Raw genomic sequence first — 14,101 nt, forward strand, 5'->3', positions numbered from 1 at the left:
CATTTTAAGAAATGCATTTAATGCTTATACATAACCCTACATATAACATGTCAATAAATAAGAAGATGAACGTGGTAGAAATGTAGGATAATTATAGTAACTCTACATCAGCTCCTTTCATTTTGCCCGGCCCTAAAAAAAGAGAAATTTAGGTTTGTTAAAAAAAAGTATTGGTTTAGAACATTAGATTAGTGGAATAAGTTGAGTTTGAGAAATATGAGTTTAGATAAGTAAAAATTGGAAGATAACACATCCTAAAACTTTTGTTTACACTGTTATTCACTGTAAGCTCCATCAAAACTCAATTGTAAACCACAAAACAATATAAAGGGAACGAAACATAGCTGAATCAAGAGATGGAGAAACTATAACTGTGACGTTATTTTAATAACGTCACAAAATTTACATTATATCATGCTAAAACAAATTTTACTAGTGGATCCTTTTGCAAAAAAGCCACTGCTATACATGTGAATCATATCTGTATTACAGCAGCAAGTACAGTGCAAGATTTTCCGCCACGGGAACCCTACCAGGTAGTGATAACTTCTGCACATCAGGTATCAGCTGGTCCTGGATCAGTTCTTGATTCTAACAGCTGCTCTCAGGAGACTTTCAGATGTCAGAGTCAAATCTGCAAGGAATGTTGAAATGTCAGAAGGCTCGGAAGTCGGAACCACTAGTCATTCAAATGAGATGCTGAAAAGCTAAGCCATATTTCCAGCAACATAATATGTTTTAATGTATTATTTGACAGGGGTATGAAGACAAAATGAAGAGTCTAAGAAACATAGGATATTTAAAATAAAAAAAAAAAAAAAAAAAAAGTATATGAATGTGAAGTCCTTCCGAGTTTTCTTTTGTTTTGTTTTGTTTTTTAACTTTTTTTTTTAAATGATGGAAATCAAATAATAGAAGATACGGTTGAAAAAATTGCAGAATTGGAGCCAAGGGGCCACTATATGAACTTTTCAAGGGTTGTAGCTTATGACTCATATCTACAATCTCCGGCAGTTAAGAAGTCTTTTTCAGTAGGACATTACGGGCATTTACCATTTCCAGCCTTTTTTCTACCTTGGACTAATGAAATAGAGCAGAGAAGCAGACAATAGTTATTCATTTTTGTGCAAAAGGAGGGAGGTTGTGTTATTGGTCAAAACTAAAGATTATGGGTAAGGAAAATATTACTCATCTTTTTAACCTTTTACTACGTACCGTTTCTTTCAATTTTGTTTATTTATCTTCACTTCACATATTAAAAAATTAAATAATTCTATCCAAAACTGGTATCGGAAGGAAGGAGCATCTTTAATTAGTGGATTCTCAAAAATTCAACATAGCTACCCCCTCAGTTTTATATTTTTCTTTCCATTTTGACCAATTTTGTCTCACAAAAAGATTCCAAGTTGGAAGGACAATTATCATCAATAACTTAATACTAAAGCAAAACTAGTGATGACACATGTCATCCACTGGTTATAAATTTTCCCTCCACTTTTCCTTTCCTTTTTCTTTTTTTTTTGGTATATCTTTCATAAAAAGTATTTATTGCCTAAGATTCGCTTGGTGATTATATTTTTTCCATACATACTCAAACGAAATATTTTTATATGTATATACTTTACATTTGAGTTATATTGTTGTAAAAATGAGCACAAATAAATTGTATATTAGGATACTATAATTCCTTTTTTTTTTTAGTATATAATTGTTAAATTAATATTGTACTTCACTATATAATTAAGTAAAATCCGTGCATTGCACGGGACTTTAACTAGTATAAAACTAAGGGAATACTAATTACAAAAGTTGACTAAAATTAATGTTCTTAGATGGAGATGATACTTGCCTCAAAAAAAAAAAAAAAAGGTGGAGATGATACTCATATTATACTGTAGTGCTGAATTACAATCTCAATGAAACCTGAACCTGATTAACTAAGACTTTGATGAATTTTAGAATAAAAAAGATCATGGCCAATGAGGTTTTAAGCAAACTCCCTATAATCCCATACTAAACCACGTTGATGTCATTCCAAGCGAGATTGAGACCAGCAAGAATGCTGAATACATAATGAAGAATAAACCAATGCCAAACATCTTACAGCATGAATTAGCAACTAATCTAATACCAACAAACCCCATCCCCTGGCCCTTCCATTCATACCCAGCTACAAAACGGGCAATTAGAGCATTAAGCAGCACATATGGTAAAATACAACTTATACTATACGAAAGAAAGTATAACTCATATTGTTTCAAAATTTTGATGAGATTACTTTAAGGATGTATTTAGAACATGTATTCAATTTCAATTTCAAATATGATGCTAGGCAAACACTAGGCTTTCAATTTCAGAGTTTAAAATTCCATCTAATGTTAGGGAATTGAGTGGAATTGAAAATTTGGAACTGACATTTTCAAGTTTCAACTATATACATAATTATTTGATTGGTCAGATATATGGACAATAAATTCATGGAAACCCTAAAATAATTCATTTAAGCATAAAATCTAATGTCAATGAAATCAAACAATTCAAACCCTAACTCTAGAATCCCCAAAAATAAATAAATTTGTGATTTGAAAAGGCTGCCACTGCAGGCCTGCAGCCACCATCACCTCTGCCATTGATTGAATTTCTAAATTTAAGCTCTTACTTCCCAGCTTCAACAAATTTTTCGAGCTGCTTATGCCAACCTTGGCGTATTTCTGAATGATATTGTGTTCTTTTGGTTTGATTTATTTTTAGCAACTATGTATTGAAGACTGAAATAGGAAAAAAAAGATACAACATGCTTGAGCTAGTGACATTTGCCGGAGCCTTGAAATTTTTCGAACATGCTGGAAAGAAGAGAATTCAGGATAGAAAAGAAGGAATATGCTTGAACCAGTGACATTGACGGAACCTTGAAATTGAGCTGCAACTAAGCTTTAATGGCTGAAAGGTGGACAGAACGAGAGAGAGGCGAGAAAAAAATTGTCCGGCCTTTTTGGAATTTGAATCTCGATACCTTGAGATGTTAATTCATCCTAGAACAATTCCAAATATCCAAACATCACATTTGAAGATTGTTTAAGGCCATAGAGTAATTCTAACCCACTTTCCAGGTTAAGACAGGCAACTTAAGAGAGGGAGAAAACCTACCATATGAAGATTGTTTATGCAGCTGTTATTCCCTTGTACCCCTCCTTTTCCAGGAATGATGCGAGAGAAATGTCTCCTGTCTTCACAATTCTTCCATTTTCCTGAGTAAAACCATGAATCCATGTCTTGAAGGTTAGTATTCACAAAACATCATTAATTTAAGCCCACTAATTTTATTCTATTTAATTTTTTTTTGGATGTGTGTGTGTGTGGGGGGGGGGGGGTGCGGTCACTGCTGACCAAGAAAATAATGACCTTTGGAAAAATAACCATACCCCTAAACTCATCAACATTCAAACATCCCCTCTCCCCAATTGATTTAAGTTTTGAATTATAATAATAACAACTAGCCCTTCTCCAGGGATATTATGCACAGAATTCCATAAACAAATCAAGGGTTATACAGCCATACAGATAATTTTTAACTGAGACAATAAAACATAATGAACTAAAACAGAAGCCTTTTCGATTTCAATAAATACTTTCAATTCTCATAACAACACCACAGTCTCATTAGTCGATTCTGAGCATAGCAATACTACATTTTATGATTAGAATAATGTTGATGGAAGAGGAGCAAAACAAGTTTATCACTGACAGTAAACAAAAAAAAAAGCAAGCATGAGAATAAGAAACCTACAAAAGTGGATATCAACTGGGTTCTATTGGTTGGAAAAGGAGGAGATGCCTGCATTATTTTTGCACAAAGTACCTTTTGGTAGTTTTGAAGGCATTGTAATGGTGAAGTAAAAAGCAGTTCAAGGAAATATTCCATATGGTCATACTCAGAGTGAGATTTTATAGGAGAAGATGTTTCTCCTTGTAACAAGCCTTAATTTACCCAGAACAGCCAGTGAAAGGTTTTTGAAATGTATCCTCTTCAAACACAGCAAGAAAAAGGACCTCAATTTTCTACCTCGTTCTTATATTGGGAAGGAGAGGGAGGGGTTTTAAATGATTGGAGCAATAAATGAGACAAGAAAAGTATATTAGCATTGGGCCACAAAGGTAACAATGTTCAGATTTAAAATTCTTTATTTGGTGGTGTATTTTGATTAAGGTATTTAGATGGTAAACGAACCAATTTGAAGATTTAAGCTATGGAGTTGCTGGTACATGCATGAAGACCAATACCTATGCAAAACCTAGGATAGGCACAGTGCTAGGTTTAACGTGTGGCTGCAGCGCAGTTATAATCATAGGCACAGTGATCCATGCTACTTTGTTTGGCATTAGCCGGGTAAATGCCCATAAAGCCCAAGGCTCTGATAGTTGACTTTTTCATCGACTACTTACAGCCAAGTTATCAACATCAGATTTAATCACAAGCTATCTAGAAGAATGTTGCAGTTTAAAAACAACCAACTTCATACTGGCTACAAAAAGATAAATTTATGAGAGAATATCAATCGTTGAGACCTAGTTTCTTGAATAATGTATACAGAAACTTGCGAAAGTCTTATTGAAGGAACACCAAAGGAGGCGTCGACTTTGAAGGTGGTGGTCAGAGGTTGCGGCGACATTGAAGGTGGTGGTTGTATGAGTTCGTAGAACATGATCATAGATGGAAGTTGAATGATTTTTAGAATTTAGGTTGATTGTTGATTGAATTTAGTTTTGGGAGAATGAAATTGGGTGAGAATAATTATGTTGATTAAGTTAGATTAGTATATTCATGAGTTCTAATTTAGTTAGCTAGTTGTGTTTATGAAATCTTTAGTAATGGTACTTTTGTAAATTCATAAAAAACTTACTAAAAAGGAAACAAATGGAAAGTTGCAACTAATGTATGCCAACCCGTTTTGGCAAAAGTTCCAACTAACATGCAACGGAGGTAGTATATTAGGTATTAATACTGGCCATTCTTCCTACAGCCATGGTAAAAAACTAAAAAAAGAATACTGAATTCACTGATTAACGGCCTTTCCTCTTTTTATACTTATATTTGAAAGTCAGGTAAAGGGTGGTCTCACGTGTGCAAGCCTTTTACCTCTACTAGATTCTGCTTCAATGTAGTGTAAGCTCACTAGTTGTAACTGCTGTAGGAATAAGTGACTTGGCCAATAAGAAATTAGGAACAATTACACGATGACTATGTGAGTTTTAGACTGCACTAGGCGCATAGCATTTTTCTGTGAACTGATTCATTTCCTACTTCATTCATGAGTATCTGCATAGAGAAGAATGATAGGATCTTTGACGGTTGTCTGTAATAGACCGTGCCATACCACCAGTGGTCCACACCTACTCCAGAAGAAGACAAGGCAGCAGACCCACTAAGGAGTGTGGCACTCACCACAATACACAGGCAGCAGATCCTAGGGGCAGTCATCACCCAGAGAATGATGAGAGAAGACAGTTGGAGAATCCTTTTTGCTTAGGTTGTATATATAGAGAGGGGGGGGGGGGGGGAGGGGAGTGTGATGAGCTAAACTCACTGTGGAGATTGATAGGCCAATCCTATCACTGTAAAAACCATTTTCTTGTGAATGAAAGCTGCCAACTTTCTTCCCTAAATTTACTGTTCTATAGTTTGCTTGGTTATGTGCATGACTGTATTTGTGATACCACTACATTGTCCCTGTAATCCTTTACGGGAGAGGGCAGTGTGTTTAGCTTTTCTTTCAGCTTATGGAAAGAGGGCCTTTCCAAGCATGGTCATATCAGATATTCGGATGTAAAACGTGAGTGGAATTCTTTTATCCCCTTTACTTGACTTATAGTGGACTTCTTATCCTCCTTTACTATCTTTCAATCGTTACTTAAACTTTCATCATCTCAAAATTTAATTAATTTACAAAAAAAATATAGTTCAAGAAACCAGAAAGCTAATTTTCTAACTTCCAAGTAAAATTTAATCATTTATAAGGAGTCAAAATCAAAAAGGCAGCTATCATTGGCTAATTTACTTACCATAATATGAATATAAGCAGGCTTTATAAAATCCAGAAGACGCTGATAGTGAGTGATCATCAACACAGAATTATTTGGTGTCAACAGACCATTCACTGCTCTTGCTACATCTTGAAGTGCATCAACGTCTAGCCCAGAGTCAATTTCGTCTAGTATAGCCAAGTCAGCCCCCAAAACCTGCAGTTTACAGAAGCAGTTGCCAGATTCAGAAATTCAAAATAAGGGGCCGTTTTAGTAAGTATCTAGGTTCTAGCATGAGCTTCAATCTACATAGAAGAAATAATGAATTACAATTCAAAAAAGAGATGAACACTAAATTGTTCTCTGCTACACAAAAAGCATCTCTTGAAATTTATTTTTTCACCTAAAATTATTAAATTGCATTCTACACCTTCACTGTTTTGAAATTCAAATATCACTACCACATTGGTCACTAGAGAGGCAAATTTAAAATTATAGAAGACAAAATCAACTGATTAAGATCAAGTTATTAAAAGCATCCCCTTAAAAAGAACAGGAAACAAAATACACCCCTCACCCTAAAGTAGGACATACCGCAAGCTGTAAAATCTCATTACGTTTCCTTTCTCCACCACTAAATCCTTCATTAACATTTCTATTCAAAAAATCCATCTTCATGTTCACCTGATCAAGCTTGCTATATACGTGGCTAAAGAACTGCAAAGGATAAAAAAAGAAAAAAGTTAGGAGTTTCACATCATTTTTCTCTTTCTTCATGGTTTTTCTACAAGAAATACGTTTTGCCAATATAATTGGACAGAAATCAATATAAATTGCCATCAGTTATAGACTGCATATTTCCACTGTCACTGTCAAACAAGACAAAACTATGACCTTACCTTTACGGCTTTACAACATGATCAGCAAGATAATCAACAATAAACATCCAGAAAAATTTAAGGATCAACACGTTAGAAAGGTTGACAGATCATTCTCTTAGATGTACACGTCTAGCATGATTCAAAGACAGATGGAAATTTATTATAACAATAATATTTTAAATACAAAAGTGATACCTCTATAGGACCCAATTCTGGAAGACCAAGTTTTCTTTGTCGAGCATTATATGCCATATTCAAAAAATCTGCATTACTCACTCCAGGAATCGCAACTGGTGACTGGAAGCTCATAAATATACCTGAAAGGGACCTTTCCTCTGGGTCCATCTCAAGTAGGTCTTGACCTTTGAAAATCGCAGTCCCTCCAGTAACTTCATAATCTGGGTGACCTACAAGAACCTAGAAGATAATAATTTATAAACATATAATTTAAAAATCTAAAATAAACTAAAAGTCTAAAATATTGTACAAGATACAGACTTGTCAAGTTGAAAGACAGATTGGGTTTCAACTTCAAGTCAAAGATGCAACAGATAAATGAAATTGCATTCTGCCAATTAGATACTTTACTGATGACAAAAACTAACCTTTGAGAATGTACTCTTCCCAGAACCATTCTTCCCCATGATTGCATGGACCTGCAAGCAATTACGCAGCATAAGATATGACTATTTCATTGTTTGGATCTGTACCAATATTATATTTAAGTAGGATCCCTTACATGTCTCACAAAAAGAGATTAACAACTCAACAAAATTGCCTAAGTTACACAGAAGTTGGTAGCAATTCAATGCCCATGCTACTTCATCTTTCCCTTATCCAGAAACAAGTCACAAGCTACTTATGACAAAGTAAGCTCAAAAGACACTGCCGCAAAGATACGAAACCAAGGCACATTAAAACAGAAAAAAGTTACTTGTATCAAATTAAATACTCCCGCCATTTTAAATTCATTTTTTATGCGTGGACCTGGTTAAGAATATGTATCGGGATGTGTCAACAAATGTGAGGATATGTGGAGGGTTGACAAAAGATTTTCCTATTACAATTGGATTGCATCAAGGGCCTGCATTGCCCTTTCCTTTTTGCAACGGTTCTAGATGAAGTAACTAGACCAATTCAAGATGAAGTCCCATGGTGTATGTTGTTTGCGGATGATATCGTTTCGATGGATAAAACTAAAGATAGGGTAAATGCTAAGTTGGAGCAATGGAGGCAAAGGTTGGAATTTAGAGGGTTTAAGCTAAGTCAGAGTAACACTGAATATTTGGCATGCCGCTTTGGTACTCAGAGGGGGGCAACCAATGAGGTGGTTTGGATGGTAAGGACTTGACCATGAGCGAATGTTTTAAATATCTTGGGTCGATCATCCAGAAAAATGGTGACATTGATCAAGACGTAACCCACAGAATTAAGTCGGGGTGGGCTTAAATGGAGAGCGCCCACTTATGTGACCGAAGCATTCCCTTACAGTTGATGGGAAAATTCTACATGACTGCCATAAGACCAGTATTGCTACTTTATGGTACATAATGTTAGGCTTCTAAGGAGCACATTAAAAAGATGGAGGTTACGGAAATGCAATTGTTTAGGTGGATGTGCGGGAACACTCCTAAGAGATAAAATCAGAAATGAAGTTATTCGCAAGAAAGTAGGTATGGTAGGCATTGGCGACAAACTAAGGGAAAATTGTTTGCATTGGTTTGGACATGTAAGATGGAGACCGGAGGGTGCGCTGGTACGAAGAGTGGAAGAGTGGGACTATGGAGGGGCTAAACAAAGGAGAGAGAGACCGAAAATGACTTGGTTGGAAGGAGTTAGAAAGGACATGAAGTATATGGATTTGCATGAAGATAGGCATTGGATCGTAAGGGATGGAGGAAGAGGATCTTTGTCGATGATTACATGGAATAATCAAATGTGGTTCATGTAGTCGGCTCCACATATGGGATTAAGGCTTTGATTGATTGATGTTATGTTCACTTACTGGAGACTCTTGTAACTAGGAAACTTCGAAGAAGAAGAAAAAAAAAAAAAAGTGGAATATGCTTGTTTGGTTTGTGCGGCACAGGAAAGAAGAAGGAAGAGCACAAGACATAGGCTTAAGAAGACCGCGTGAAGGAGGAAGGTGTAAAAGTAATGGGTGCGGGAGCGGCTATTGGTATTGAACTATTACATGCAGGCACACGCATGGGCTTTGACAACTAGGACGGGTCAGTCTATGTAAATAGTTTACAATATTATGAGAATATATAGAATTAATTGACAAAAAGGCATATTGGATAGGAGGGTGGAGGGGAAGGGGAAGCTTCCACAGGAAACTACCAAACGAAACTTAAGGGAAAACGAAGCCCGGAATCATCTAATAGAGAGTAACAAAGCCCTTGACTAGCAAACTTTTTTACCCAACATTGTCGAGGAGCACTTTCGCATGTAAGAAACGCCCCTTTGATTCTATTACCCCACTTCTAATTGATGTAATCACCTCATTATACAACAATACACCCTCTTCTCCTCCCCCTAACCCCAAAAGTAAACAATATCTTGTTCATTTTATATCTTTCAACGACGTCAATAAAATCCTGCTCAAATTTCATCTCTATAATTCCAATAATTAAGTAAATTAACCAATGAAAAACAGAAGCTAGTATATTCCAATAATTTCAACATTCCTTTAAAAATAATACTTCATATAAGAATCAGCAACACAAAAAATTTGTGCATAATTACAATTTAAAATCAATCATCATACGTATTAAGGGTATTAATTAAACATAAGATAAATTGCATTCCAATTATGTTACAGTTTAAATATTAACAAACAATCATAATAGAAATTCAATTGAATTTCAAGAAAAACAACTAAAATAAAGACGAACCTCTCCTTCATAAACAGTAAGATTAACTCCATTGAGAATCTTTTGCTGAGATTCAGTAATAACAGCGGTAAGATCCTTAACTTCGAGAAGAAGTTTCTTCCCTTCTTTCTCGTCGGTGTACGAGGCCTGAGAGTCAACGGCAACTGCTCCGGCGACCACCGGAAGACGACGGAGGGAACTCCGGTTGGTGGCGCAGTGGGATTGGGGTATACGAATGGAAGAAAGTGAACATAATCTAGGGATTGACAAAGTTTTTGTGCGGAAAGTAGGGTGAGAGAAGAGATTTGATGGGTTTAGGGAGGAGGAGGTAGAGCAGTGCGCCATCATTGATGTTGTTGTTGCTGCTGCTGCTGCTGCTCCGGTCCACATCTGTTAAGGAGAGAAAGGAAATGTCAGAGGAGAAATACTCACTCCTAGATATTTTGGAATAATTCTTATGACAATTTCACTTCTGCTACCACCAAAACACATGCATCTAAAATCACAGTTGTTTAAATTGCTACCACTTGACGGAATTCGTTAGAGCTCCGTTAAGTTTATTCAAAAAAAGAAATTAAAATATTAAAAAAAAAAAAAAAAAAAACACCAGCCACCCTCCCCCCTCCCTTTCCTCCACCTACGCAACCCACCACCCCTCCCGTTAGCCACCCTCCCCCCTCCCCCTGCCGGCGACCGACGGCTAAAGCGCCGATGACCCTACCCCACTGCCTTTCCCCCACTAACGCAGCCCACCCCCTCCCTTTTCCCCTTCTTGCTGCTCCGATCTCCATCCTGAACCGGAAACCACCCCCCCTCCCCATTCGCCCCACCGGAATCGCCCCCCTCCCCATTCCCCCACCAGAATAGTCCCCCCTCCCTTTCCCCTACCCTTTTTGGCCACCCCTAACCCTAACCCACCACCCCTAAACCACCATAAGCGAAACCCTAAAACCCGTTAAGGGTGGTTTCGGGCTGATGGTTTAAGGCTAGAGGTGCCTATTTTTGGGTGGGGGAAGGGGAAGGGGGGTTGATTTCGGGGGGAAATGGAGAGGGGGGCCGATTCCGGTGGGGAGAAAGTGGAGGGGGGTGGTTTCCGGTTCAAGGTAGGGGTCGAGGCAGCAAGAAGGGGAAAAGGGAGGGGGGTGGCTGCGTAGGTGGGGGAAAGTCGGGGGGAGGGGGGAGGGTGGCTGACGGGAGGAGTGGTGGGCTGCGTAGGTGGAGGAAAGGGAGGGGGGAGGGTGGCTGGGTTTTTTTTTTTTTTTTTTTTTTTTTTGAATAAATTTAGGGATTTGTTAAACATCGCCCACAAATTACTACATAAAGCCCACAAAATTCACTTTGTTTGCCAAAATTGCCCTTGACCTTAAAAAAAACACTCACACTCTCATTGCTCATCTTCTTTCAACCTCTCTAAAAAAAAAAATTCAAAGAACGGCAATGTCGAGGCGGCAAGGCAAGGAATTGGCGGCGGCGGCGGAGGGAAGGATGTCCCAAGGAGGAAAGGTACATTTTGTTAAAAAAAAAAAAAAAAGGGAAAAACCGCCGTGATGGTGGTGGGGCGCCCTGGCTGGACGCCCAGCCAGCGGTGGTGGCGCCAGCTGCAGACGCCGCCACCAGTTGGCTGGCGCCTGGGCTGGACGCCATAGCCACGGTTGTGGCGTTTATTCAAGGCGTCGCAGCCGTGGCTGTGGCGTCTAGCCCAGGCGCCAGCCCACTGGTGGCGGCGTCTGCAGCTGGCGCCACCACCGCTGGCTGGGCGTCCAGCCAGGGCGCCCCCCCCCCTTTCTTTTTATATATATTTTTTAAAAAATTGTTTTTAATTTTTTTTTTTTGGTGTAATATATTTTTGAATTCTTTTTATATTTTGTTGTTTATTTTTATAAATTTTTTCAATTTCGTTGTATTTTTTCTATGTTTATATTTTGTTTACAATTATTTGTATGTTTTTAGTTTATTTGATTTGGGAGTGGTAGCTATTTTTCGTATAAATTTTTGTATGTTTATATATTTTAAAATTTTGTGTAGAATTCACTGGGTCGTCATGGTGCGGGGAAGAATATAGAGCTTCTTAGTAGAAGCTATTCAGTGGAGAGGTCGGGGCATAGACATGTCAGATCCCGTGGTATTTCGGCCTCAGCTCGTAGAGAACGGATCCACCGTCGGGATGAGGATGACGATGATGATGCTGAGGAGGGTGACCAGGAGGAGGAGCAGGAGGAGGGCGCAGATGAGGATGAGGATGTGGACGATGGCAGTGGACCGTATGATGATTACGGTCCATTCAGTCAGAGGGTTGATGACATGTACGAGACACATATGGTGGAGGTGCGTAAGGGTAGGGGTGGTAGGTTTGTTAGTAGATCTGGCACATCATCTGCGTCCACTGTATCTGGGGCAAGCAGGAAACGGTCGAGGGCCGGTAATGATTCTTGGGTTGTTAGGAGTGAGGTGCCCGGTGGGCCTGTTGACGGGAGTGTGATTCCTAGCTTTCTAGGACACATAGCTGCCCGTATTTGGGAGGACCAGGAGAGGCCTTCAGTTACGGGGTTGTTGAAATGTCATACCCGGGAAAAGACTAGTAGCTTTTTGCGTACATGGGCTGAGGCCTGGCCGGCGGAGAGCGAGATGTTCGAGCGACTGGAGGGCACTGGGGTGAATCACGTTCCTGCCACCATGCACGATAAGATTGACAGTACGCTGATCACGGCTTTCATTGAGCGATGGCAGCCGGATACAAACTCTTTCCACCTTCCGTTCGGTGAGATGACGATCATGCTACATGACGTCGAGGCCATTCTGGGGATTCGTGTTGAGGGTAAACGACTTTGTGCTGTGGCTGATGCGGATCAGGCAGATTCGCTGGCGGAGTTGTTGGCGGTGGACAGGGCTGCACTGTACACCGAGGCGCTAGGTGTTTGGGAACACGGAGGTGTGAAGATCGCATCCGTGTTGCAGCGGTGTTTGTACCCCAGTGCACGTAGGACGCCCGACGCACAGCTGAGTGCTTATGTTTTTCTACTCCTCGGATGTACCTTGTTTCCGGATAAGAGCGGCGGAAACAAGCTCAGGCCACGCGACATAGTAGAGGCGTGTGACCCCGACAGTGTAGGCCAGTTTTCCTGGGGATCGGCTACGTTGGCGTATTTGTATCGCCAACTAGGATTTGCGAGTCGGGCTGACGCGGCAGGTATCACTGGGTGTCTGACTCTATTGCAGACCTGGATATACAAGTACTTTCCTGCATTGCGACCACATCGTGACCCAGTTCCTATTGATGAGGGGATGCCGCGTGCTTGTGCGTGGAGTCCGCGCTCGGAGAAGAAGTCCGTTGACCGCCTCCGATCGATACGGTTATTGCTGGACAGGCTGTCCCCCTTAGAGGTAACGTTTATAAATTGTTTCTACATTTTATTATTTCACATATTATATTCATGTTATTAAATTTTATATGTTGTTATTGTACAGGTGAACTGGATGCCTTTCGGCCCGAACCCTAGTGTTAGGGTACCCAGGACCCTGTACACGGGACTCGTTCAGTATCGTGAGATCGTCGAGGCGTACATGCCCCAGCGTTGTCTTCGCCAGCTTGGATTTGTCCAAGTTGTCCCTCCTCCCCCGGCATGCCCGATGAAGGCGGTCCGACCTGCATCGTCGAGGGACTACGTCGTGCAATGGCCGGATATCATGACCGGGACGTGGGACCAGTTTCCGATGGTGGCCCGCTTATGGACTGCGGAGTTGCAACGGCCGCCCTCTGGGGTTACTCCCATGTGTGACCATTACTACATGGAATGGTTCAACCGGTATTCGCACCCGAGGTTGATCGCAGATCTCGACCACAGCGATGATGATTATGTGCCACCGCCTACTGCCACGGAAGCGGTATGTCTTTTATTATATTTATCGTTGTCTTTTAATTAAGTTTTATATGTTGTTATTATATTTCATCTTCTGTTTTTTGTTGTATGCAGTGGATGGGAAAGATAATGCAGGACGTACAGAAACTCTCTATTGAGAAGGACAGCATGAGTGCAACAGGGAGAGCTGTTGTTGATAGTCTGGAACAGACCCTTGCGCAGTGGGAGTCGTCGTCGAGGAGGGATTACTGATGGTTATTGTATTTTATTTATAGAGAATTATGTTGGACATTATGTTGTAAGATTGTAACATTTTAGATTGTTCTTTTAGCTTCCAACTTAAACATATTATCAGTGCTGTTTTTAAATTTTGATATAACCGTTCGTGGATCCGCGCAACTTACCCATGCAACATATAGAATGCAGTAAGCAATACAATATAAAATATTAATGTTCTCATTAAAAG

The 14,101-nt window shown here is 39.6% G+C and overlaps 1 protein-coding gene across 2 annotated transcripts; it reads right to left on the reverse strand.

Annotated features, from left to right (window-relative positions):
* Window positions 1-221: 221 nt before the first annotated feature.
* On the reverse strand, window positions 222-10,213 carry LOC110724569 (ABC transporter I family member 6, chloroplastic-like). Of its 2 annotated transcripts, none has more exons than XM_021903980.1 (7): window positions 9,800-10,207; window positions 7,508-7,558; window positions 7,098-7,319; window positions 6,616-6,738; window positions 6,061-6,237; window positions 3,148-3,248; window positions 222-634 (listed from the first exon to the last, which is right to left on the reverse strand). In XM_021903980.1, exons 1-6 carry the CDS (start codon window positions 10,166-10,168, stop codon window positions 3,162-3,164), a joined length of 1,029 nt encoding a protein of 342 aa, XP_021759672.1. In that variant the 5' UTR covers window positions 10,169-10,207; the 3' UTR covers window positions 222-634; window positions 3,148-3,161. The 2 variants fall into 2 exon arrangements, with proteins under 2 accessions (XP_021759672.1, XP_021759673.1); XM_021903981.1 differs by lacking the exon at window positions 222-634 and adding an exon at window positions 2,385-3,032 and having other exon boundaries at window positions 9,800-10,213.
* Window positions 10,214-14,101: the final 3,888 nt, after the last annotated feature.

This window comes from Chenopodium quinoa, unplaced genomic scaffold (assembly GCF_001683475.1).
Source record: "Chenopodium quinoa cultivar QQ74 unplaced genomic scaffold, ASM168347v1, whole genome shotgun sequence".
Taxonomy (NCBI): Eukaryota; Viridiplantae; Streptophyta; class Magnoliopsida; order Caryophyllales; family Amaranthaceae; genus Chenopodium; species Chenopodium quinoa.